General features: G+C 38.7%; 1 protein-coding gene across 32 annotated transcripts in view; it reads left to right on the top strand.

Moving 5' to 3' along the window:
• Window positions 1–26,649, top strand: part of RBFOX2 (RNA binding fox-1 homolog 2) — a 291,710-nt gene that overhangs the window by 229,249 nt on the left and 35,812 nt on the right. For 16 of the 32 annotated variants that reach the window (XM_055374527.2, XM_055374533.2, XM_055374531.2 and 13 more), the window contains 2 exons: window positions 19,433–19,576; window positions 23,132–23,185. In XM_055374527.2, the coding sequence (XP_055230502.1) occupies window positions 19,433–19,576; window positions 23,132–23,185 (198 nt within the window). Of the gene's footprint in view, window positions 1–19,429; window positions 19,577–23,131; window positions 23,186–26,649 lie in introns of all 32 variants that reach the window. The other 16 variants (XM_055374523.2, XM_055374530.2, XM_055374524.2 and 13 more) reach the window with 1 other exon arrangement.

The raw sequence follows: 26,649 nt of genomic DNA, 5'->3' as shown, positions 1-26,649 counted from the left end.
CTCAAGTAGAACCGTAAGCTGACTGCTGTTTATGTAACATATAAATTGTGATTTTTAAATTTACTTTTGTCTTCCTAAGTTTTAAACTTTTAAAGAAAAAGTCATTTTTCATCTTTGCATTCCCTGACTTGTCACAGTGCCTGACACTTAATAGAACTCAGTAAATGCTTCTTAGGGGAAAAGAAAAAAAAACTAGGTACAATTGTATTATGGCAGTTCTGAGGAGAGAGAAGCTGAGGCTTCTTGGTGAATACAGCATTGATCTGGGCCTTGTATTAATGGTAATTAGAATTCGAGTAAGCATAGATGGTAGTGGGAAGAGTTAAGAATGTCAGTTCTCAATACAAAGTTGAAGTGATGAGAAGGATCAAAATGCCTCGGGATAAAAGCATAGGTTTCTACTTGATTGAAGCTTTAGGTGTTTGGCAGAGACTAGTGGGAAATAAGGTGGAATAAGGGTCAGTTGAGTATAAATTGGGAAGAGTATTTGAATGCCAGGCTGAGAAATATGGACTTTATTAAAGATTTTGAGCAAGTAAATGAAGTGAGCAGAATTGTGCTCGGAGAAGATTGATCTGTCACAGCGTATGCAGGATGAATAGAGGAGCAGGCAGACGATTAGGAAACAGTCTTAAGTGGTTATGTAGAGGGGGAATGAGTTCAGGAGACATTATGAAGGTAGAATATAGAGGATTTGACAGCTGGTTGGATGAGTAAGATAAGAGGTAGCACAAAGATTGTGCCATCCTTATTGTAATAATTGTCTTGAATAAATCATTTTACCTCCAATTTCAGTTTCCTCATCTATCAAATGAAGTTTATAATTGACCTGACTGTACAGGGTTGTAGTGAGAATAAATTAAGAGATGCTTTGGAAATTACTTGTTTAAATAGTTACCTAATTACCTTTTTTGGGGGGTGGGGGAAGGGGGTCTTTGAGGTAGGGTCTCACTCTGTCACCCAGGCTGGAGTGCAGTGGCATGGTCTCAGCTCACTGCAGCCTCTGCCTCCCAGGCTCAGGTGGTCCTCCTGCCTCAGCCACCATGAGTAGCTGGGACTACAGGCGTGTACCCCCACACCCAGCTAATTTTTTTTTTATTATTTGTAGAGACAGGGTCTCCCTGTGTCTTGCTCAGGCTGGTCTGGAACTACTGGGCTCAAGCAGTTCTCCCACCTCAGCATCCCGGAGTGCTGTGATTACAGACGTGAGCCACCACATCCAGCCAAAGTAATTATTTTTAACCATCATAAGTCTTTTAAGATCAGTTGTCCCTATTTTTACTATTTGTTGCTGTGAGCTACAGCTCCATTTAAGTATATTTCGCTTATGTTGGATGGTCTTAGCTTGTTGGAGAGAACAAAAAGAAAAGAACTTGTACAAAAATGAGAACTGAGCATTAAAATCTGAAATTTTTATTTTTAAAATGTGTTTTAGAAATCAATTTTAACCTTGGGCTAGAAGCTTCTGCTCTTAAGATGAGAGCTTATTTTGATAGTCAGTTGGTCCCGTACTGTGCATTAGCAAAAGAGATAGCAGTTAGGGGTCTACCACCTGGGCCTGCAGACACTTGATCATCTCTGGGCCTGCCTGCAGAGAAAAAAGGACCTCAGTTCCTGTATCTTTAGATACTTTTCTAAATGGCAGTGGGTATAAATAACCAAAGAATTTGAAGTAGACAAGCTTTAGTGAATACTCTTCAGATATGATGTTTATATTTGTGTACATATTCTAACTACCTGTTGGATTGTATTATTCTTGAGGGTAGGAAGTAATTCTCTCTCTGTTTCTGTCACCTCTACTGGTATATTATGGATACAAACACTTAATAGCAAGTGCTTTCTAGTGGTGGGGAAGGCTTATAGTTGTTCTAAAGGCATGTAGGTGGTGTAAGGTGTTAGACATACGCTATTAAAAATACTGAGTTAATACATCAGTTTAGGTAACAGAATTCATTTCTCCAACATTCTTCCATATAATGTAAATACTTTCTTTCTTTTTCTTAGTTTGATGTAATTAGAATCATTTACTTAGGAGACATAGCATGTTATTGAGTCTTTCACTTAAATATAAGGTTTTCCTAACTGGATAATGAGGAAAATAAAATACATTTATTTCCCCTTATACACTCTTCAAACATAATTTAGAGCTACCTTCTTTTAAATCAAAATATCAGTCCTTAAATAATTTTTTGAAATACATATATAGGGGCAATAACTACTTAATAGTAACAACAAAACTAATATATTTGAGTGCTTACTTTGTACCAGATATTGTTTGAAGCACTTTTTATGTGTTTACTCCATTGAGTTACCACAGCCACCATGTGAAATAGGTATCGTTTTTACTCCTCTTTTACAGATGAAGAAATTGACGCTTAGAGAGATTCAAGATTACTTGTCCAGGATCACACAACTAATAAATGTCAGTGTGAGGATTTAAATACAGGTTATCTGGCCCCAAGAGCCTGCATTATTTCCCATAAATTATATTGAACAACTGTTTTATATATACTTGTCATGTGCACATTACTGTGCTAGGCACTAGGTGTTCTTAAAAAGGTAAAATAAAGCCCCTGCCTTCAATGAACCTATAGAAGTTCCAGTAGAAAAACAGTACAGGCCTGGTGCAGTGGCTCATGCCTATAATCCCAGCACTTTGGGAGGCCGAGGCAGGTGGATCACCTGAGGTTGGGAGTTCAAGACCAGCCTAACCAACATGGTGAAACCCTGCCTCTACTAAAAATACAAAATTAGCCAGGCGTGGTGGTGCATGCCTGTAATCCCAGCTACTTGGGAGGCTGAGGCAGGAGAATCGCTTGAACCCGGGAGGCAGAGGTTGCAGTGAGTCAAGATCGTGCCATTGCACTCCAGCCTGGGCAACAAGAGGGAAACTCAGTCTCAAAAAAACAAGAAAAGAAAAACAAAGTACAGATAAGTGCTAGAAAGAGAGTAATGAAGCGGGTTCATTAAGAGATGCTTTTAGAAGGTAGGTGGTACTTCTCCTAAACAGTGAACCCATAGCCTGCAGTGAAGTAGAGGACATTGCAGGCAGGGACAATCCTTTGCAGCAGTAGTTTTCCCTGTGTGGTCCACAGATCACTGGCAGTTCCCTAAATTTTTTCAGAGTCTGGGTCGAGGGAGCTATGAAGTCAATGCAAGGTATTATTTTCATAGTAATACCAATACATTCTTGCTGTTTTCACTATATTGGCTTTGACAGTCAGTGCAGAAGCAATGGTGGGTAAAACTGCTAGCACCTTAGCATGAATCAAGGCCGTGGCACCAAACTGTGCTGCTGGCAGCCATCATATTCTTCACTGTCACAGACTCACAGGAAAACAAAAAAATCACGTTCACTTAAGAATGTCCTTGATGAAGCAGTAAAAAGTATTAATTTAATTAATTTCCCACGTTGAGTATATGATCTTTTTCATATTCTACATGGGAAAGTGAAAAGTATTCATAAAGCACTTGTGTTACATACCAAAATATTTTCATTGTCTCAAGGAAAAGTACTGTGTGATTGAGTTGCAAGCTGAACTAGCTGCTTTTTTCATGGAGCACCATTTTTTTCTTGTAAGAACAATTAATGGACAAACCATAATATTCAGTTTTATGTATCTGGCACTCAAATATATTAGTTTTGTTGTTACTATTAAGTAGTTATTGCCCCTATATATGTATTTCAAAAAATTATTTAAGGACTGATATTTTGATTTGAAAGCAGGTAGCTCTATATTATGTTTGAAGAGTGTATAAGGGGAAATAAATGTATTTTATTTTCCTCATTATCCAGTTAGGAAAACCTTATATTTAAGTGAAAGACTCAATAACATGCTATGTCTCCTAAGTAAATGATTCTAATTACATCAAACTAAGAAAAAGAAGTATTTACATTATACACCATTTTCTTGAAAATGAAGTGGGCCTGCCACTTCAAGGGAAGAAACTGACACTATTTTTTTCCATTGGTAAAATGTAAGCTCTCCTGGTAGAAATTAGAATTTTGAAAAATTTGTATCCTCCACTATGAGCTTGACAGTTTCTCAGTACTTAAAGATTTTTTCTAATGAGATCCGTGATGATAGTAACAAATGTGGTCTTGTATAATGGAATGTCCTCACATTTGAAAGAGCTCCATAACTCAGTAAGCCGATATTTTACAAATAATGACTGAGGTTTAATGTTACAAAATCATGAGTAAAAGATTCATGCAAAGTGCATGATTGTCCAGTGGATTTTAGTGTAATAACATATGAAAAGTTCACTGATAAGGTTTCAGATTCGACATTGCAGTTAACTTTTAAGAAAGTACCACTTGTCAAGTTTTGATGTATTATCAAAGAAGACTCCACAGTTTTCTGAGAAGGCTGTTGAAATACTTTTCCCTTTTCTAGCTATCTGTGAGGCCAGATTTTTCTTTGTATACTTAAGTTAAAATAACATACTGTAACAGTAAATCCATACATTAAAAGGAGTGCCAGTCTTCTAAGTAAATTTATTACATTTTGGAAAATGTAGTTAATTTTCTTTAAAATATGTTATTTACATTAACACTTAATTGGCTTATTATTTAAAATTAGTTTTTAAATACTTTAAAAATTTATCAGCTTTAATTTCTAATGCCATAAATAACAATGGATATTACCTAAAGAAACAAAAAGGTCTCTGAATCCTCAGTCATGTTTAAGAGTTAAAAGGGTTTCCCACATGGAGGTGGGGATGTAAATAGAAGATTCTTTTCTTTGTAGGCCAGGCACAGTGGATCATACCTGTAATCTCAGCACTTAGGGAGGCTGAAGTGGGAGAATCACTTGAGTCCAGGAGTTAAGAGACCAGCCTGAGTAACAAGGCAAGACCCCATTGCTAAACACTAAAAAATAAAAAATAAGAAGTTTTTTTAAGTTGACAAGATTGTATGTATTTATACTGTTGTACAGCATGATGTTTTGCTTACAGTATCTTTAGTTGGAACAGAAGGCTCTCTTCTGAAGCAATAATGCTCAATAAGAGAGGCTGATAAAGCTAAATTATAGAGGACTTTGAATTCAAGGCCAAAGAATTTGGAATTTTATACTCTAAAGAGCTAAGCATCCTTTGAAATATTTGTTGGTGAGTTGAAAGTAGAGATTTGAGCAAATAGCTGAGTGGCCCACTTTATTACTATATCAGTCAGCTGTAGATTTTATAACCCTCCTCACTGGAAAGCCCCTGTTGACCATTATGCTCAGAGGATTTTTTTTTTTTTTTTTTTTTTGCTTTTCTACACACCCCTTCTCTGGAGTTTAAGCCAATTTTTCTTTCACTTCTCTATTATCAATTGGAATTGCCCATTGAGTCCTTTATCTGATAACACTTGAAGGTGCCTTGCAGATTAGTGATGCACTAAAACGTAGCCAAGAAGGTATAGCCCTTAACAGTGGGATCATTTGCCCAAATGAGTATTTCTAGAACATAATGGGAAAAAGGGGGGCCACAGTCTATCATACTATGTATTGTTGGGCCATATTACCTTCAGCCCACAGTGTAGGTATCATTAGCATGTTCTGTTTCCAGGCTAGATGTAGAGGTCTTGGACTACGGAGGAATTTATTCATTCAGCCATCCACTTTTCCAAGAGTGGCTCTTATTTTTCCCTCAAAGTAATAAAAGGCAGGGTACATTGAGCCTACATAAAATATATATATCCTGTATCAATTTACCCTTAAAAATAATTACATCTGTCCTTTAGCTCCAAAATTTTGATGTCTATGAGTAGTTTGGCAGTTTCCAAGCTGGATCCATAAGGAAGTTGTCACCTGGTTTGAGAATGTGAGAGTTGCCACAGAAAACCAAATTTAGAATTATGCATGGGTATTTTTGAATAGAGAAAATTGCCCTTTGGATCATATAAGACTCAAGACATCCTTTCAGCACATGTTAATATTGCTAACTCCATGACTGTTGCTTCTTCTCTTTGCATGCCTTGGTTTATTTACTTACCTACTTACTCCTAATGCCCAAGGGAAACTAAACTAAAAAATTGCTAGGCACGTTAATGCTGTGCTCCGCTGCCCCTTACTGCCCTCACAGCTTAGGGCAAGGTTGATGAAGTAGTAAGGATTATTTAGGGGCAATTTTTTTAACCTGTTTACATTTTTCATAAATATTTTATACTACCTCTTGAAAATGAGTAAACTCTGATCAGAACTGATGAAGTTTAAAGCTAAAAAGCTTTTTTTTTTTTTTTTTTGAGACGGAGTCTTACTCTGTTACCCAGGCTGGAGTGCAGTGGCGTGATCTCGGCTCACTGTAAGCTCCGCCTCCCGGGTTCACGCCATTCTCTTGCCTCAGCCTCCTGAGTAGCTGGGACCACAGGTGCCCGCCACCACGCCTGGCTAATTTTTTGTATTTTTAGTAGAGACTGGGTTTCACCATGTTAGCCAGGATGGTCCCGATCTCCTGACCTCGTGATCCATCTGCCTCAGCCTCCCAAAGTGCTGGGATTACAGGCGTGAGCCACCGCGCACGGCCTAAAAAGCATTTTTAAAAGCATCTTCTTTTACAGCTGAGGTCAGTAGTGTTAAGTGATTTGAGCAAGTTACAGCTAGCTGGTTACAGAGCTGGACCTTAGGAAGTCTGCTGTCAGTCAAGTGCTTTTTTCCTGCTTCTCCATGCAAATGGTGATTTAAAAAAAAAAAGGCATCCATAGAGAGTCTTAACCATCTTAGCTTCTACTTACTCTTCAACTTTTAACCTAGGAACTCTAGCTTGAGCATACTAACAAATTTCTCTCATTCTAAATGAACGTTAAAATAATCACTCAGGTATAAAGTTTTAAAAAATTGAGGTGATGTTCTGTGTGCATGTCACTATTTATATGTTACATATAATTTTATACAATTCTTACTCCTGTTTAAAAAAATGACTTGCTGTGGTTTTTGTTTCACAGCGTGACACTGATAATCAGTACATGATCATGTTACATATACAAATGATACCTTTCATAATTCCTTTTTGTGGCACTTTGACACTCTGAGAAAATGGAATCACATATTTTCAGAAGAAATTGAATTACTCGTTTATTAAAAAAATGTTAGCTTACATTTGAATGCCCAAACAGGATTAGACTCTCAGAATTCAGCTTGTCATAACAGTGTTCAAATGCGCAGAAGAAATGTTTAAGCATTTCTCTTTAAAATAAATCTAAAAGTAATTATTCTTAAATAGGGAGTTGCTCTAAGTAAATGTAAATTCACTTTTCTGTGTCTAAAAAATTGTTTTGATGGTGATATTTGATAAAATAATTTTATATTCAATTGATTATAATTGTCTTATATATTATTTTAGCACCATGAAGTACATTGATTTTTCAGTAGCTAAGCATGTGGGCTAAGATTTTACTTTTTTGAAAAATATTTTATCATGTTATCGCGTTTGTACTCTGTGAGAAGGAATGCATATGATCTAATTCCACCAAGTTTTAACCCGTCAGGAACTCCATCATAAACATTTTTATTCATTGATTTATTTATTTTTGAGACAGAGTTTCATTCTTGTTGCCCATGCTAGAGTGCGATGGCATGGTTTCAGCTCACTGCAACCTCTGCCCCCCGGGTTCAAGCGATTCTCCTGCCTCAGCCTCCAAGTAGCTGGAATTACAGGTGCCTGCCACCACACCTGGCTAATTTCTTTCTATTTTTAGTAGAGATGGGGTTTCACCATGTTGGCCAGGCTGGTCTCAAACTCCTGACCTCAGGTGATCCACCCACCTTGGTCTCCCAAAGTGCTGGGATTACAGGCGTGAGCCATTGCACCCGGCCCCATTAGAAACATTTTTAAAATGCTTAGCTAGGCATGGTGGCATGCACCTGTAATCCCAGCAACCTGGGAAGCTTAGGCCTGTAAATCTCTTGAGCCCAGGAGTTTGAGACCAGCCTGGGCAACATTGGGAGACCCTGTCTCCAAGAAAATTAAAACAAAAGTACTTTAAGTGCTAACAAATCTAGTCAATGTTCTAACATGGATTGTAGTTCTTGTTTTTTTGAGGTACTATGCAGTGGCATAATGAAAAGTATCCTGGCCAACTTTGTAAAATATTGTAAGGAAAAACTGAAATTTTTAAAGTGATTTTATTTTTTTAAAAAGGCTATATTGTGTTTAGGGAGTGTGAGCCTGTAAATCAGGTTGCGCTGGTTCAGCTCTCAGCTCCTTCTGTTGACTGAATGTGTAACCATGAGAGAATTAGAACTCCAATGCTCATTTTCCTTATCTGTAAAAATGATGATAATAGTTCCTTCCGCCTAGGGTTGTTTGCAAGATTAGATGAGAAAATGAATATCAAATACTTAGTAGGCTATGATGTTTCCATTTCAATTCCTTGAATATTAAATATGTCATAATCTTATTCAAATTTAAATCATTTAGATTTGAAATCTGATATAAAAAGTTAATAATGTTTCACTTTTGTGCAAATTTTGATTCAGTGTGAATCTCTGCAAATGAAAATTTTGTTAATAGTTGCCTAATTTCTTTTTCTTTTTCTTTTCTTTTCTTTTCTTTTTTTTTTTTTTTTTTTTTTTGAGACGGAGTTTCATTCTGTCACCCAGGCTGGACTGCAGTGGCATAATCTCGGCTCACTGCAACCTCCACCTCCCGGTTCAAGCAATTCTCTTGCCAAAGCTTCCCAAGTAGCTGGGATTACAGGTGCCCACTGCCACGCCTAGCTAATTTTTGTATTTTTAGTAGAGGCAGGGTTTCACCATGTTGGCCAGGCTGGTCTCAAACTCCTAACCTCAAGTGATCCACCTGTCTCAGCCTCCTAAAGTGCTGGGATTACAGGTGTGAGCCACCACACCCAGCAATAGTTGCCTAATTTGAAAGTTATTTGAATTGCATGGTAATTCACATGGCAGATGTACTTTGAGCAGTTAATAGAAATATCTACTGACTTTTGATAGGCTTATTCTTGAATGACACATTTTTCAGAACTATGTCCCTTACACTAAATGTTGACTTCATAATACTGTGAAAATTACCTATTTGAGTCTATGGAAAGTATTCATTTACATACCTTATCTGAAGATCACCACCCCCTCCCATTCGAAATAAATGGAGCCCAACCAGGAGTGATTGATATTTTTGTTCTTAAAACTATAAGGTCTTCAGAGAGAGTGCAGTAGGAGATGAAGCTTTATATGATTGGTTTTTTGTATGTAAAATCATGAGAGTTACAAGTTAAACTGTTTCTAATTGTGAAATGGATTAATAGTAATGTTAGATTTAAATGTGGGTTTTTTTCTTCATCAAACCAATAATTTGAAATGAATGTACTTTTAGTCTCTTTCTAAGTTTCATAAGAGTTCCAATCACATTTTGAATACAAAACATAAATATTTGTTTACACTCGTGCCTGTATATAATCATTAAACCAGTTAAACATTTTTAGCGTTTTAATATTTAAGGGTTTAGAACCTGACATCCTAAAATATTTTCTTCTTTTTTTTTTTGAGGCAGAGTTTTTGCTCTGTTGCCCAGGCTGGAGTGCAATGGTGCGATCTCGGCTCACTGCAACCTCCATCTCCTGGGTTCAAGTGATTCTCCTGCCTCAGTCTCCTAAGTAGCTGGGATTACAAGCACCCGCCACCACGCCTGGCTAATTTTTGTATTTTTAGTGGAGACGAGGTTTCACCGTGTTGGCCAGGCTGGTCTCGAGCTCTTGACCTCAGGTAATCCACCCACCTCGGCCTCCCAAAGTGCTAGGATTACAGGCATGAGCCACTGCGCCAGACCTACTTTTTTCTTTTTTAAAACTTGTAATTTTTTTTCTTGCTTGCTTGCTTCCTTGCTTTCTTTTTTTTTTTTTATGTTTTTGTTTTTTGTTTTGAGACAGGGTCTTGCCCTGTCGCCCAGGCAGGAGTGCAGTGGTATGATCATAGCTCACTGCAGCCTTGACCTCTCATGCTCAATTGATCCTCCCACCTCAGCCTCCCAAGTAGCTGGGAGTACAGGCTTACGCCATCATTCCTGGCTAATTTTTGTATTTTTTGTAGAGACAGGGTTTCACCGGGGTTGTTCAGGCTGGTCTCGAACTCCTGGGCCTCCTAGAGTGCTGGGATTAAAGCCAGCCTGGGTGTGAGCCATTGCGCCCAGCCAAAACTTTTAATTATGAAATTATTTTAGATTCACAGTAAATTTGCAAAAATATGCAAAAGATTTCTGCATACCCTTCACCCAGTTCCCCTAATGTTAGCATCTTACATAGCTATAGTAGAATGTTCGAAACTAGGCAATAAGAAATACTGATACAGTGCTGTTAGGTAAAATATAGGCCTTATTTTAAATTTCATTTTTTCCAGTAATGTCTTTTTCTCTATTCTGAATCCCATACTGTAGTTAGTTGCCATGTCTCCTTATCACAAATATTTTAATAATCCTCACCTTATATCTGAGGTACTTCTAGGCTCTAAAGAACAGAAAAAGGAAAAATTTTGTATTTATGGACTTGCCATTAGATGATAACCACATCTCATTTCCTACTTCATCTGCTTATTCTCCCTTAACCTTTTGTGTTTGCATTGGAGAATGACTATAACGTAGGCCCTTCTTCACTTGAAATATAAAAGTTATTTTGAAAGCAAGCAATGTTTCCTAGAATATACATGTCAGCTCAAAACAAGCATAGGCTATGTTGCCCTATTTTGCTGCCTTGATTAAAACATGTACACACAGTACTATAAGATTTTATTAAATAGTTACTATTAGATCCAGTTTTGAATACATGAGATTAATTTTACTTACACCACAAAAATTTCAAAAGTTCAGAAACTGGTGACATCAGTTAGAAGATTGGAAGACTTTTTTGAAGAACCTGACTTGCTCAAGAAGACTTAAAGAACAAATTGCTTACCTAACAATTTAGAATGAAGGAATCACAAAGTCACCCAAGCCTCCACTCCACCCACTCAGACTTCCCAATTTTTTAGCTACCTGCCACCTACCCCCTCAACTCTTAAGTCCTGAATAGACAACCAATGATTACTAGGTACCAGGAAAGCCCACAACTTGGAAGATAGATAACAAAAAGAAACCAGAACAACAACCACCACCACCACGTTACAGGGAGTAGGACCTTTCCCCCACAATTACATTTATATGCTCAGAGAGAGAAGAAATTGTATTAACAGGAATGAAATGCTAGTTTGGGGGATGGGGGTTGAGTTTCAGAAAAGGAAAATGAGTCCTTGAAATTAAAAACATGGCAACAAAATGAAAAACTTTATTTGGCTGACTTGAAGATGAAACTGAAAAAATAAAGGTCTACATCTTTCTCTTTTTTTTTGAGATGGAGTCTTGCTCTGTGGCCTAGGCTAGAGTGCAATGGTGCCATCTCAGCTCATTGCAACCTCTGCCTCCTGGGTTCAAGCAATTCTCCTGCTTCAGCCTCCCATGTAGCTGGGATTACAGGCGCGCACCACCACGCCCAACTAATTTTTCTATTTTTAGTAGAAACAGGGTTTCACCATGCTGGCCAGGCTGGTCTTGAACTCGTGACCTCAGGTGATCCACCCACCTCAGCCTCCCAAAGTGCTGGGATTACAGGTGTGAGCCACTCTACCTGGCCTACAGTCTCTTATCCACAATTCCAAAATCCCAAAAGTTCTGAAAATTATATTTTTCATAAGTTTACAACACAACCTATTTCTATCCTTTATTGATTTTGCTAAAGAAATATCACTGTCTCAGATCTCATTGTATGTGGGTGGGATGAGGGGTGGGTATTACATTATGGGTTATATTCTATATTAACTTTCTAAAATACTAAAAATTCTGATAAGCATTTGGCCGCAAAGGTTTCAGATAAGAGATTAAGAACCTATATCCCAGAAAAATGGAGCAAAAAGGCAGAGATGGGAAATACAAGAGAAGAGATGTGAAAATTAGAGGACCGGTCCAGAAGATCCAATAATACAGCTTCCAGAAAGAAAATGTGTAGCGTGAGAATCATCACCCGATAACACAAGAAAACTTCCAGGACTGAGGACATTAATTTTCATCTTGAAAGAGACCACAGAATTCTCCACAAAGTAGGTGGAAATGAAACAAGTCCACACTGAGGCATATCACTATGGACACTGTTTTAGAACATCAGGTGTATTTGGATAGTCCTACAAGCTGCAAGAGAGAAGAAAAAAGTCACATACAAGGAGATGGGAATCATGCCTTCAGATTTCTCAGCAGCAAGGCTAAAAGCTAGAAGACAATTGAGAGTTATCTTTAAAATTCTGAAGGGATTTTTTTTTCCAACCTAGAATTCTGTGACCAGCCAAACTATCATTAAACTGGGATGGTTAAATAGATATTTTCAGCCGTGAATCAGATTCTCAAAAAATTTACTGTGCTAAACTGAATTTCCTATTTTGCTTTTTTTCTCTGTTAGCCTCAAAGAGATGAAAATAAGAAATGAAGACTTCTATGGGGGGACGGGGGGGAAGAGGAAAAATAAATATTGAAGAAAGTGGATAATCCATAAATCAAAATATTTCTGAATTCATTAAGAGATTCCTTAGTATCTATATCAGAGTCGTATGTGTTTAATCTTAATCTGATAGACTTGGAAAGTTATACTTAATCTTGTGTCACTCAGAATTCCCTTTAGATTATGACAGAACATTTGTTCACAGTGTATAGTTAAAATATTTCCATTGTATCATAGAAGAGTCAGAAAAATGAATCAATTTCCTAGTTAGAAGTATTTTAAAAATTTGAAGTCATCAGAAAAAGAAAACATTTGTAGTCCTCATTTCTAGGATGAGATTCTGAGACTTAAAATTCTAGTTTGCTATTAAGTGTAATTGGCACCGACCTCCTGTGCAGTGTTGATGGCTAGCTCAGCTGCACCAGGGAAGATGAGTCGTTTGAAGGGTAGATGTATAGGTTTTAGCCATATGATTGCATCAGGCCAGCACTGCTGCCAGTCCTCACTCTAAACTGTCGGTGAACGGACTCCATCCAGCCTCTTCTGTTTTGTGCCTTGCCCAGTGGATACATTAGGTCGGATAATGACCACAAAAGGGAAAACCACAACCTTGGAAAGTTGTTTATATGGTGAGTAAAGGTGCTCAGCAGCTAGCAAGAGAAAATAATGCAAACCAGTGCTGTTGTAGACTGAGATTTTTCTTAGATCAATTTTAACTGTCCACTTTTCACAAAGATAAGACTTAAAAACTTTTATTTCCCTTTTTCTCTCTGATTTATATATTTCAGCAATTAGTAGTCTGTATTGGGATAAATTTAAAGTGAGAATGTCCCAGGTGTGAGATAAGATCTCATTTAAGTACGTTAATGTAGTATGACCAATATTTTCTATTCCTATTTCTACTCTGTACAGAAAACCACTTTTAAGTCCCTGTATCAGTTTAGTAGTTCTTTGGCTTTTTTCCTAATTAAATGTCAGCATCCCTTTGCTGGTTTTCTTTTCTCTCCCTTTCCTTTCCCTTTCTCTGCATAGCCTGACCTATTTCTCTTTCCTCAAGGTATAGAACCTAGCCAGGCACAGTGGCTCATGCCTATAATTCCCGCACTTTGGGAGGCTGAGGCAGGCAGATCGCTTGAGCTCAGGAGTTCAAACCAGCCTGGCAACATGGCAAAACCCCATTTCTACAAAAAATATAAAAATTAGTCATGTGTAGTGGCTCGCACCTGTAGTCCCAGCTATTTGGGAGGCTAAGGCAGGAGGATCAGTTGAACCCAGAAGGTGGAGGTTGCAGCGAGCTGAGATTACCACACTGCACTCCAGCCTGGGCGACAGAGGGAGACCCTTACTCAAAAAAATTTAAAAAGGTATAGAACCCGTGTCACCTCTAGTGTAGCCTTCCGTGTCTCTTACCCATGCCTGTCTCCACTCCCGGAGACTCTTGCTGCATGAGATGAGAGTCCTAAGAAGGTAAGAGAGGGGTGGGGTTCGTATGAGTTCTCGCTTCTAATGAGAAGAAGAGAGGATGGGTACAGTGCTAGAAAGGAAGTGATTTCACATATGAAATTGGGCTGCCTAGTTTTGAATTCCTAGTCTGCTGCTTACTGTGTGACCTTGGACAACTAACTGAACATCCCTGCACTTAGCGTCTTCCTCTGTCAGTTGGAGATAATGGTAGTACCTGTTTCACAGAGTTACTGTGAGGGTTAAAGAAAATAATATATGTAAAGTACAATATAATGGCTAAGAACATGCACTCCAGGCCAGGCGCGGTGGCTCACGCCTGTAATCCCAGCACTTTGGGAGGCCTAGAGTTAGAAGTCAGGATCCTCGTGACCCTTTGCCAGGGTAACCGTGACTGGTGTGGGCCCCCCAGGGTGCTTCTGGTATCTTGTTTCTTGATCTAATTTGGTGGTTACATGGGTGTACATTTCATTGTGAATATTCAGCTCTATGCTTATAATTTATGTATTTTTATCTATGTATGTTAGACTTCAGTTTAAAAATTGCATTAGATCAGAAGTCTTGAGAATTTGGGAAATGATAGGTCACTTTTTCTACATGCCAGATCGACTTAGAATTAAAGATTTCATACTTAAAAACAAGGGGAACGGGTGTTCACTACAAGCTGCAAAATTAACCAGTCTTGCTTCTGATCTTAAATTGTGTCTTCAGAGAAGCAAAGAACTATCAAGAGCTACAGATAAGCACCTTGGGCAACATACTTTGAAGTAATCATTAGTTTTCATTTATCCTGCCACTTCACATACACTGTGACAGATTGCATGGGCTACATATAAAGTTATATATAAAAGTGTTGGAAACCATCATTCTCAGTAAACTATGGCAAGAACAAAAAACCAAACACCGCATATTCTCACTCATAGGTGGGAATTGAACAATGAGATCACATGGACACAGGAAGGGGAATATCACACTCTGGGGACTGTTGTGGGGTGGGGGGAGGGGGGAGGGATAGCATTGGGAGATATACCTAATGCTAGATGACGAGTTAGTGGGTGCAGCGCACCAGCATGGCACATGTATACATATGTAACTAACCTGCACAATGTGCACATGTACCCTAAAACTTAAAGTATAATAATAAAAAAAAAAAAGAAACTAAAAAAAAAAAAAAAAAAAAAAAAGTGTAATTTGGAGTTTGTGGAATCAGTCTTTTTAACTTTCCTCAGAGTGATACATTGTCATCTTGCAGACCAGATCTGGTGGTTTTAAAGTTTGAAGATAAAGTTTTATGTGATCCAACTGTGAGATGTTAAGAGGCAAGTTTGAAGGTGCTTGAATGAGCATTAGTTGTAATTGATGTTTGTTGCTTTGACTGCATGTTGGTTTGCTTGATGCTGTTTTAGTAACTTAGTGAGTTTCATCTTTAAATGGGATTTGTGTTATTTAGTCTGCATTGTGCCAAGACTGATGATTGAAAACCGTACACTTTCACAGAACATTGCTTCGTAGCTCTTCCCTTTTCTGCTATTTTTATATCACATGAATCATTGCACATTTAAGCCATCTGCAAGGCCTGAATGGAATGAGATAAAAAGCTGCCATCACTTAAATTGACACGTGAAAAGCTGGTATTCATTTGGAGTTTATTCCTGATTATCCTTTATATTTTAAAGTTTCAAACTTCATTTCAAGATGGTTGCCAACATCTCTGAGCCAGAAGTATCTCTGATTCACAGCTTGTTTTAGCCTGAAAGTCAAAGGGAGGGGATGCATCCTGTCACCTAGAAGAATCTGTTGGGGACTCACTTCTATCTCATTTGAGAGAATAAGAACAGCAAGTTCCACTCCTGTTTTAAAAGTATGTTGGTTTAATCAGCTCAGCAAGCCATCGGGTTTGGCATGCACTTCATAGGGAATAGTAAAAACACAAGGCTCTTCGATTGCCAGATGAATACTTCAAAATTGCACGCCTAGAATGTGTCACACCTGTTAGATACTTATCAAAAATTTTCTCAACATAACTTTTTTGAGGATTTAGTGAAAAAAAATAATTAGATAAATGCATGCCTGGGATGTTGCAAAAGAGATTCATGATTAAAAATGCATATTCATCTGGGTGTGATGGTGCGTACCTGTAGTGCCAGCCATTCGGGAGGCTGAGGTGGGAGGATCACTTGAACCCAGGAGGTTGAGGGTGCAGTGAGTTTTGATCTCGCTATTATACTTCAGCCTGGGTGACAGAGTGAGACACTGTCTCAATTGGAAAAAAATAATAATAAAATAAAAATAAATAAATGCATGTCCACCCTTTGCAAGAGGCCTGGAGTGGGATCGCGCCCTCTGTGGAGTGGGTCGCCACCTCTGTCGCGGTCCTCAAACCCTGCCACTGCCCTGGCCTAGGAGCCTGCCCCACTGCAGCGGCCGGCAGCACAGCAATCTGCCGGCGGTGGTCGCGGCCCCCGGGCCCTCTCACGGCAACCAGCTGCGGGCCTCCCGGGGCAAAAGCCCATGGGCCACCACCATGGCCCTCAAGATGGTGAAGGGCATCATCGACTGCATGTTCGACAAGAACCTGCAGGACTTGGTCCGCGGCATCTAAAACCACAAGGAGGATGAGATTGAAGAGGAATGGGGATAGTGGCCACCAAGCATCTGTCTTCGTTGAAGGATGCCCGTGCAGCCGTTGGGCAGTGGAAGCCTTAGAAAGTCTTCTACCTGAGTGACTGCCTGCCTGCCTGCCTCCCTGCGTGGACAGCAAGGCTGGCCTGAAGGAGAGCAGCCGTCTGATACCGCACCACTCCCAATACCAGAGGCTATGTCGGGCATGAGGTGCCAGGAGGGCAGGGAGGTTAAGGAATTTGCCTGCAGGCACCAAGTCACCCTCAGCCCATGTCCCTCTCCCTGGGAACCTGAGTTCTTGCCTTATTGTTACACTTTTCCAGAAGTGGTGTGACTTTGCCTGCCTCTGGCTTAATGAGATCATTTTTGTTCATCTCCATCCCCTTTCCCTTGGTTTTCAGCATCTCAGAAGCTCTCCCTAACTGCTTTGGTGACAATGTGTAACTAACTTATGTACTCTTCAGATTCCTTTTGAGTTGAAGGCATAGCTGATTGGCCTGGATTTTATTTTACTGAGCGTGATTCACCAGATTGGAAATGTGGTTTGCTTCCTGGGAGGACTTTTTCTGCACAGGCAGGATCTCCCAGTGCCCGTCCCTGCCCCCTTCAGCGCATGTGACTGAGCAGCCTGTTCTGGCATCCTGAGGACGGGCCACGGGGTCTGTCCAGCAGAGGACCATGCACTCTAGTCTAGGGTGTGGTTTTCAGGGGGGTGTCCCTGTCTTCACTGGGAAGCCCCTGAGCCTGGATTTCTTCCTTTGGAATTGGTGTGAGTTGATAGTGCCTTCCTTACAGGCATGGGCCCATTCAAGCGGGTATTGGTGGTGGAAACATTTTTAGAGTAGTGTGGGGCCGTCCTTGAAAGTTCCAGGCTTCCTTGTGGGCCCTGCTATTGGCCAATCAGTGATTCCATGCAGGACACGTGGTGTCTGGGGGCCCTGGCTGTCTCATCAGAAGACCATCTTTATGGCCCGGAAGGTCGTTACTCAGGTGTTCACTTCTGATTCCGGATGTTCTCTGCAGCTGCTGGAGTTTCCTGATTGGAGAACAGCAAATGACTGTTCAGTGACCATTCTAGTGGTCCCCCTCTCCACGCTGTGGCCCCCCAAACTCGCTTTTGAAAAGCAGCTACCCTGTAGACCTCATGTTGTAGGTTCTTCCCACCCACTGCACCCAAAATGCAGACTCTTGATGTGTGCTTTTTCTGCAGCAGTATAGTTTCCAAAAAAAGTTTTTATTTTGTAATAGATTTTCACTTAAAACTTGAGTGTGGCATCGTGGAAACAAGGCTTAGCAATGATTTTAAAAGCCACGTGGAAAGGCAGCGTGATTGAGTGGAAATCACATGAAGTTTGGGAGATCTGAGTCCAAGTGCTCCGACTGGCTTAATGGGGTGGCCCACGGAGAGCTCCCTGTTCTGTCTCCTCCTGTGTAACATGGGAACTTGGGATGAGTTGCCTCCCTCCTTGTGGAATGGTGCTGAGGATGCTGCAGCAAAAACATGGTTTTCTGGAAGCACCAGAGTGCTCAAAGAGGTTGTTTAGTTCACTGTTTTCCGGTCCTTAGGCTGTGACCTCTTGGGTTGTAAATTCAATTTACTGGGTTATGCTAGTTAAGAAAAAGGAAAACAAACTAGAAAATACCAGAGTGCAGGCACATACAGTAGCTGTCTTGTCTTGAAACTTTGATTTCTGCATGTGATTCTTGTGTGCATGTGTGAGCGTACTGGGTTACCATGCACAACCCATTAAAATGAGTGCAAAAAGTAAAAAATAAATAAATAAATGCATACCCACACTCATTTATACTCTTTAACTGTGGTTATGTGGAAATCTTGCATTTTTATGCTAATTAGCAGATGAGTCAGGGTCTCTAAAGCCTTTTCCAACAGTTAGATTCTCTCAATGCAGTTTGCTCTGGGCTGCAGAAGGTTGGGTTCCCCTGTACTAAAGTTAGCTGGAATTGCATAAGTTAGGGAGGAGATTACAGATTTGTTTCAGAGTAAGAAGCTTCTTGGCCAGGCACGGTGGCTCACACCTGTAATCCCAACACTTTGGAAGGCCAAGGTGGGCGGATCAGAAGGTCAGGAGATCAAGACCATCCTGGCTAACAGGGTGAAACCCCGTCTCTACCAAAAATACAAAAAATTAGACGGGCGTGGTGGCAGGCACCTATAGTCCCAGCTACTCGGGAGGCTGAGGCAGGAGAATGGCGTGAACCCGGGAAGCGGAGCTTGCAGTGACCCGAGATCGCACCACTGCACTCGAGCCTGGGCGACAGAGCGAGACTCTGTCTCCAAAAAAAAGAAGCTTCTTCAGTTGTTGCTAGGTTTTTCCTCTTCATAAATAATATCATTATAATACTTTGGCAACATAGTAGTAATAACTCTAGAGCTAATAGAGGGAATGAAATATAAAAATATTTCCTTATTTCATTTCCTTGAGAGAGCCTGAGATCATAGACCAAAAAATGAAGTGACCTCCATAACTAAGTACAACAGACTCTATTTTCAAAATAGGAATATCTTAAAAATAGAAAGTTCTAAGAGTCTAAGAATGAAGGAACTATTTCTGTATCTTCAGATCCTAATGTATCTCCATGTGATCTTGGGCAAGTCACTTAGTACGTCCGTGTTCGTTAGCTCCCATTTTGTTAGCATACTATAAATACTCAAAACACCAACATTTTGTTTGTAGACGGTAGCATTTAGAACATTAATAGCATCTTTGTGTTTTGTTGTTGCTGTTGTTGTTGTTGCTTTTGTCTTTGAAGGGACTACTGTGATTTTTGCTTAAACATACCCTGTTTGGGGATGATTGCTGTGGGGGGATAACTTTAATTATTTTAAAGTAATTGTGTATATTTTTCATTCTTTATTTCTTTGCTTAGCAGACAGAAGGTGGAGCACAGACAGACGGCCAGCAGTCACAGACACAAAGTAGTGAAAATTCAGAGAGTAAATCTACCCCGAAACGGCTGCATGTCTCTAATATTCCTTTCCGCTTCCGGGACCCTGACCTCCGGCAGATGTTTGGGGTAAGTCTCTGAAGTCTTTTTATGGATTTTACAATTAAAGTAGATTTTAATCCCCCAGATGTGTTATTAGTCATTATTACTTTAGGATTAAACTACAAATAGATTGAAAGAACCTGAGGTAAATCAATCTTTTCATCAGTCTTTAGAAGCCTTTTTCTGTCATCCAGTCTGCTGTAGACATAGTCTTGCAGGTGGCCGCACACGTAAGGTGGCGATATGACCCAGCTTGCTGTGACTGAGGGGTTTCTTGTGATGTGAGACTTTCAGTGCTGAAACCAGGATGGTCACCCTACTCACCTACCAAACTCAGTAAACATACCAATAATATGCTTAGTTTCATCTGAAAGAACAAACATGCACATTCTTTTAGAGCAATGATTCCTAAACTTGTTTGCACACTGGAAATTACCTGGGAAGCTTAAAAAATATTGATGCCTATGTCTGACATTCTAGGGTTGTGATTTAATTGGCCTGGAGTGTGGCTTGGGCTTTGGTATGTTTACAAGATCCCCAGCTGATACTAATGTGTACATAAGTTTGGGAACCATTGCTTATTCATCCTGTCGCCTTCTTTGTTTTTTCTTTACCTTCCATATAAGCCCAGCTCAATACTGCCTTCCTCTCCTCTTATCTCCCTCAACTCCAAGACCAAAGAAACTAGGTTCAGGGATGCGTTATTGCCACTCTCTACTTAGCTTTGTAATGTCTAAAAAGATTCACAATGTAGAGAATACAGGTTTAGAGGTGGCTTATTGAAGTGGAAAGAGTATAGATTTTGGAGTCAAAGAGCCTGGGTTCAAATTCTATTCGCGTGTGAACTTTGGAATTCATGTAACCTTTTTGAATTTAAATATCATATTTATAAACATAGAGACAGTAATGTCTACCTTTCAGAGTGTTATAAATTAAATGAAATAACATTTGTGAAAACAGTACCTCAATGTTTTGTTTTTATAATACTTTGTTGCTCATACTGCACAGTGTCAAGACCAATATCTAAAATCATTGTAGAGGATTGGTTTGCTACCTCTGATGTATTCTTTCAACTGTTTATTTCCTCCTGAATCACGATCATGAAAAAAAGTTAAATTGCAAAGATTTGAGTTGTTGGGAAGTTAGTGAATGGCTGCTAAGGATCTTAATTTTTTCTGAGCCTGCTTGTTATTGCTTTATGAATTTGACCAAACTCTTAACCCAGAGATAATCAGTAGTTTTTTTGTTTTTTTTTTGTTTGTTTGTTTGTTTTCTTTTTTAAATTCCACTAGGATAGCTGCCTGGTACTTTATTAGAAAAGCAGATGCTCCTCTTTAAGTCTTGGTTGTGGCCACTTCATGGTGACAAGACACTGGGGCAAAATTCTGTCATTTATAGCTGACTACTTGGATGTATTTTCTGCACTAAAGAGAAGGCCAGAGTTGAGATTTAATGATGTTCTTGAAGTATTTGAAGAGCTTTTACACAGAAAATGGTAACCAGATATTTTCCATTTTTTCTGAGAAGAGAGCAACAGAAAATAAAGGGCAGCATAAAGGACTTGGGTTTCGCAGAAGAAACTTCTCGGGAGCATGAGTTATTAGGTTCTCTACTGAATTATTAGAGCTTATATAAAATCTTAGTCTCTGGAGGTCTGTGAGAATGGAGTACATTCTCATCTGCCAGAAGTGTGTTTTCTCTTGAGTCAGAAAAATAGTGTCCATTGCAGATCTGCCTAGGCCAGTTAGTGACTTCTTGAAATGTATTATGCCCTTCTCATAAGGCATAAAGTGCAAAAGAAATAATTTTTTCCTTACCAGAGATACCTAGTTGCTTTATTTTCTTCCACATTGTGACTCTCTATTACTTAGAAGAACAGTAACATTGGTAAAGAGCAGGCATCCATGCTCCATTTCATTAGCTTCATAAACTTGACAAATAGCTTCTTTTAGCCTCATTCTTCTTAACCATAAAAGGAGTGTGATCCTTACTCCAGAAGGATATAAGAATGCATTAGAAAATATAAAACAAAACAAACTCCAAAGCACCATACAAATCTTAGTTTTATAGGATAAGCATAAATGCCCTCCCATCTAAAATAAAACATTTTCCTTTTTCCGTGATTCTTCTATTAAACCAAACCAAGATGTCTTACTGTGGAAAACTTGGGTTATTAATACAAGTTTTTTGATAAAGATAGTAGGTGATTCAGTCCAATGGAACAGCATGATTTCTGTTTTGCTCTTTCCATTTTTCAGTTTTTTTTCTCATTTCCCAAAGTCTGGTTTGAAACCCAAGTGAAGTAGATAATCAGGTAGGACTCCAATACTCAGAGGGAAATATAAGCCAAAAAGATATCTGGAAATTTTCTGCATATACCTTCAATTCATTTCATCCAAGCATTGATTAAAACAGTTTTGTCTCTTTTTATATATACTTTCCCCCTAAATAATCATTGTGTTTTGTATAACCCTCTAGTCAGCTATTTAGCTACCTAACAGTAGAGTTTAGGCTTTGTGTCTTTAGTTTTTGTTTGCTTTTCTGATTGTTAAAATGTTTAAAGAATTACCAAAGAAAGTGGTTATTTAAAATATTCTTGATGTTGTTGTAGAAATATTAAAGTGGTGAATAGCATGTAGCCTATAGAAGGGGTAACACAGTTATATATTGACTCGGATAGTTGTTCACAATCTATTGCTAAGTTAAAAAATAAAAGCAATATATGCTTTGGCAGGCTGAGGCTTGCAGATCACATGAAGTCAGGAGTTCGAGACCAGCCTGGCCAACACGGTGAAACCCCCCCCTCTACTAAAAATACAAAAATTAGCTGGACGTGATGGCAGGCACCCGTAATCACAGCTACTCAAGAGGCTGAGGCAGGAGAATAGCTTGAACCCAGGAGGCAGAGGTTACAGAGAGCCAAGATCGTGCCACTGGACTCCAGCCTGGGTGACAGTTCAAGACTCCATCTTTTTTTTTTTTTTTAAAGCAAATTGTAGAATGCATCTGATGTCTATAGTTACTTACCTCTACATGCCTGAGGGAAAGCCTGGAATGCTGTGTACTAAAGCATTACGATGATAGGATTGCAGATTATCTTTATTTTCTGTTTTCCCTTTTCCTTTTGTTTATATTTTCTGCTTTTTATATAGTGAATATACTTTGCTTGTATAAAAAAAAGGAGGGTAACAGCCTTCTATAGTATATTATTCTACTTACTAGGATTTGCTTTTTAAATCTGAGACTGTTTTAAAAACTAAGAGATGTAGTTAGGAAAATTCCAAGTTCTTGTCCACATGAAATATCTAGTGGGCTAACACTGTGAATAACTTTGGACAACAGCTTCCACACACAGAGGTGGATAAATTGCCTGAGTGAGTGAACTGAGAAAGGAGAAACTGTCAGCTCAGCGACGAGGAAAAATCAGAAACTGGTATTGGAACTTACTAACAAATACAAATATAGAAGTTAAATAAGTAGTTTACTGAAGAAGAAAAATAAACTATTCCCATTTCAGAAGAGAACAAAATATGTGGATAAAAACCTGACCATAAGTAAACATTTTTATTTTTATCTCTGCAGCAGTTTGGCAAAATCCTAGATGTAGAAATAATCTTTAATGAACGTGGCTCTAAGGTAAGCTCCATTTCAGTGTCAAGTGTGCTTGATTTCTTTTTGAGTTTTATGTTATTTTAAATAGCAAGTATTCAGAAAACATAAGCTGTTTTCAAGCCTGCATAAAAGTATCCTAATTATCCACCTTGGTTTAGATTATCTCTAAAAATAAGCTACCACATGGCCAAACTTTATTCTGATACTTATATGGGGGTGGAAGGGTGATGAAGTAAGAAGCAGAGAAGGTTGAGGGAAGAGTGGGACGTAAAGAACACAGGATGTAGGAGATGACAGTGCTTTATGAGCCTTAAATTCGGCCTCAGCTTTCTCCGTTTAAAGGAAAAGTGCAAAGACTAAATAAAGTGAAATTCTACGAGAATTCTATTCTGAATTCTATCAGAACAATTCAACCAAAATCCAACTTCAAAACAGCATACTTAGAACAAATTTAATGTTTTGATTATTCAGTTAACTTACAGTCTCTTTTGAAAATTGTGACAAGACTTAAACAGAGTGAGCAATAACTGAGGAATTCAGTATGAACTGATCTCCTTAAGTTCTACCCACTTAGGCAATCCTCAGGATGTAGAGTCACCTAAATCACAAATACAGTGAGTTAGTTTTTTTTGCATAAGAATGAAAGTAGTAAGTGTGTACTTTTACGTGTGTATTTTCCTCTAAATGTGTTCTATATAAGAACTGAAATTTTTAATTAAAATTGATTTCCCCTATTAGGCTGGGCGCAGTGGCTCACGCCTGTAATCCCAGCACTTTGGGAGGCTGAGGCGGGTGGATCACCTGAGGTCAGGAGTTCGAGACCAGCCTGGCCAACATGGTGAAACTCTGTCTCTGCTAAAAATACAAAAATTTGCCAGGCCTGGTGGCACACGCCTGTAATCCCAGCTACTCGGGAGGCTGAGGCAGGAGAATCACTTGAACCCAGGAGGCAGAGGTTACAGTGAGCCGAGATTGCGCCACTGCACTCCAGCCTGGGTGACAGAGCAAGACTGTCTCAAAAAAAAAAAAAAAAAAAATATTTCCCCATTTACTATTTTAAATTCCCAATCTGTATGATTTAGAATTTCCATGCATTAAAAGAAACAGCAATGTTTTTAGGAACAAGGGAATGGCAAAGACTTACAGTGGTGTTGTGAAAAAAAAAAAAAGTATTTGATGAACTGAATATTTGGACATGTTACTTGAGAGTTTTCTCACTGCTTATTAAATGAAATACATCCTACTGAAACCATCAGCCATAGCCAAGCCTATAAATATTTACCTTGCTGTTGCTACTTTCATTTGTTAGGTTAGAGCAATTTTTTAGTTAATTTTCATTTGGTCATCTCTGCTGAACTTTGAAAATAGCTTTTGGCTGTGGTTAAATCTCTTAAACATGTAATTTGAGGGAAAGCTAAATAAAGCCAATAAATGAGCTGATATTTACCTCTCCAATTTCATACTCCAAATTCACCATACTTTGGGAATTGATAACAGAGTTTATATACCTCCTGCCCCCATCTGTACACATAAAAATGTATGTGCTGTTCTAATGCTACTTATTATTATTCCCTTCCTTTGTAGAATGTATCAACACTAAAAGTGTTTAATTCTGACTATAACAATTATTTGTTAACTATTAAAGGGGTAATTATACTCTAAGCTTCCAGTTTTCAGTTAAAACAAAAATGATTAATATGCCTATACAGAACTTTCTCCAGCACTTGGTAAGTATTTTTTAAAGTGAAGTCTATTCAGACTGCAACCAGTAAACTATTTATGCTTATAATTTTTCTTACAATGGATTTCTGTTCCTTTGTTGCATTGTTTGTGTTTATTTTATGTGATCTTTTTTAGCTACAAGGTGGGAAAATGACAGTGGTTTAGAGATAAGAAGCACATGAGTGTAAAATAAATATATGGAGATATTTGGCCACTCTGTAAACTACTATCTGGTAGTTTTAAATATTTTTAGTTGTTAAGTGTATGTACTTAAAATATTCTTAACTAGAGTCTAACAACTAGAAGGCCAATGTAGTTTCATCAGGCATTGAGGACTTACTCCTTACCAAGAAAATAATTTGTTTGAATTATTGTGAAGCAAAGGAAATTGATCTTTCTTAAGGCCTCTTTCATTGACTTTAAGGATTTGCCTGCTACCAATTCTTTTTCTTTCTTTTCTTTTCTTTTCTTTTTTTTTTTTTGAGGCAGAGTCTCGCTCTGTTGCCCAGGCTAAAGTTGCATTGGCACAGTCTTGACTCACTGCAACCTCCGCCTCCTGGGTTCAAGCAATTCTTGTGCCTCAGCTTCCCGAGTAGCTGGGATAACAGGCGCACACTACCACCCCTAGCTAATTTTTGGTATTTTTAGTACAGATAGAGTTTCACCATGTTGGCCAGGCTGGTCTCAAACTCCTGGTCTCAAGTGATCTGCCCGCCTTGGCTTCCCACAGTGCCGGGATTACAGGTGTGAGCCACCGCATCCTGGCCCCACATTTTTTTAAATTTACCTGATCCAATTACTTCTCTCATGTAACTTTCATTTGAAAGTAATGACGTGAGCTTTCTCTTTGAGAAATCTAAAAGCATAGGCTGCTTCTGTCAGCTTGATGCTGTGTCCTCACTGCCCCATTTTTCTTTGGGCTGCTAAAGGGTGCACAGACTGTGTACTAATTGGTAAATGTTTTAAAAACAAAACACAGAATTCAGAATTGCCCTGAATCTGCCTTCAAGGACTGATACAAAACCTTGTTTTTGTCCTTCGAAGCTTTCTTAACTGCTACCTAAAGTTATTTGCTGGAATGGGTGCCCTTGGAACTGTTCTGAGGCTCCTAATAGAGATTTATTTTGGAATCAAACCCATAGATGCCTCCTCTGGGATCCACCTAAGAGAAATTAATGAGCACTTTTTGTTTTGTGAATTAAGTTTAGTTTCTTAATCCTTTTATATGTTTGGGGTTGACTGTAAAATTACAGCGTATTTTGAAAAGAACCAGAGAAAAGGAGGCTTTATATAGTCCTATTGTTTAGTTAAGAGTTCCTCTAACTTTTAAACAGAGTGCTTTTCTGTTTAAAATTAGCTTTACTGAATTTTTTTAGAGCAGTAATGGAAAAACTAGTCACAAAATAACTCTAAGATAGCAATACTTAATGTAAAACAGGGTTTAATCAAATTGTTCCAAAGCAAAAAGCAACTCCATACCATATCTTATTTTGTATAATAAGACCATCACCCAGGGTTTTAGGATATACCCAATTGAAAACATAAGTAAACGGTGTTCCACTGCCATGCTCATTTCCTCCTTGTCTGCCAGTATTCTTCTTTTTCCAGCTTGCCTTTAGAGTAGAATTACTCTATAGTAGTTTTTTCTTAGTTGTTGACTAGTTTTTTCCTTTTTTCCTTCTTTTGCCTTCATATTCTATATTTGGCTTACTTAGATTATAGAATGAATATATATCATATTTGTGCACACACATGCATACATATAT

This window comes from Gorilla gorilla, chromosome 23, assembly GCF_029281585.2.
Source record: "Gorilla gorilla gorilla isolate KB3781 chromosome 23, NHGRI_mGorGor1-v2.1_pri, whole genome shotgun sequence".
Taxonomy (NCBI): Eukaryota; Metazoa; Chordata; class Mammalia; order Primates; family Hominidae; genus Gorilla; species Gorilla gorilla.
The sequence above is the reverse complement of the archived record's forward strand: the minus strand, read 5'-3'. Positions and strand labels throughout refer to the sequence as shown.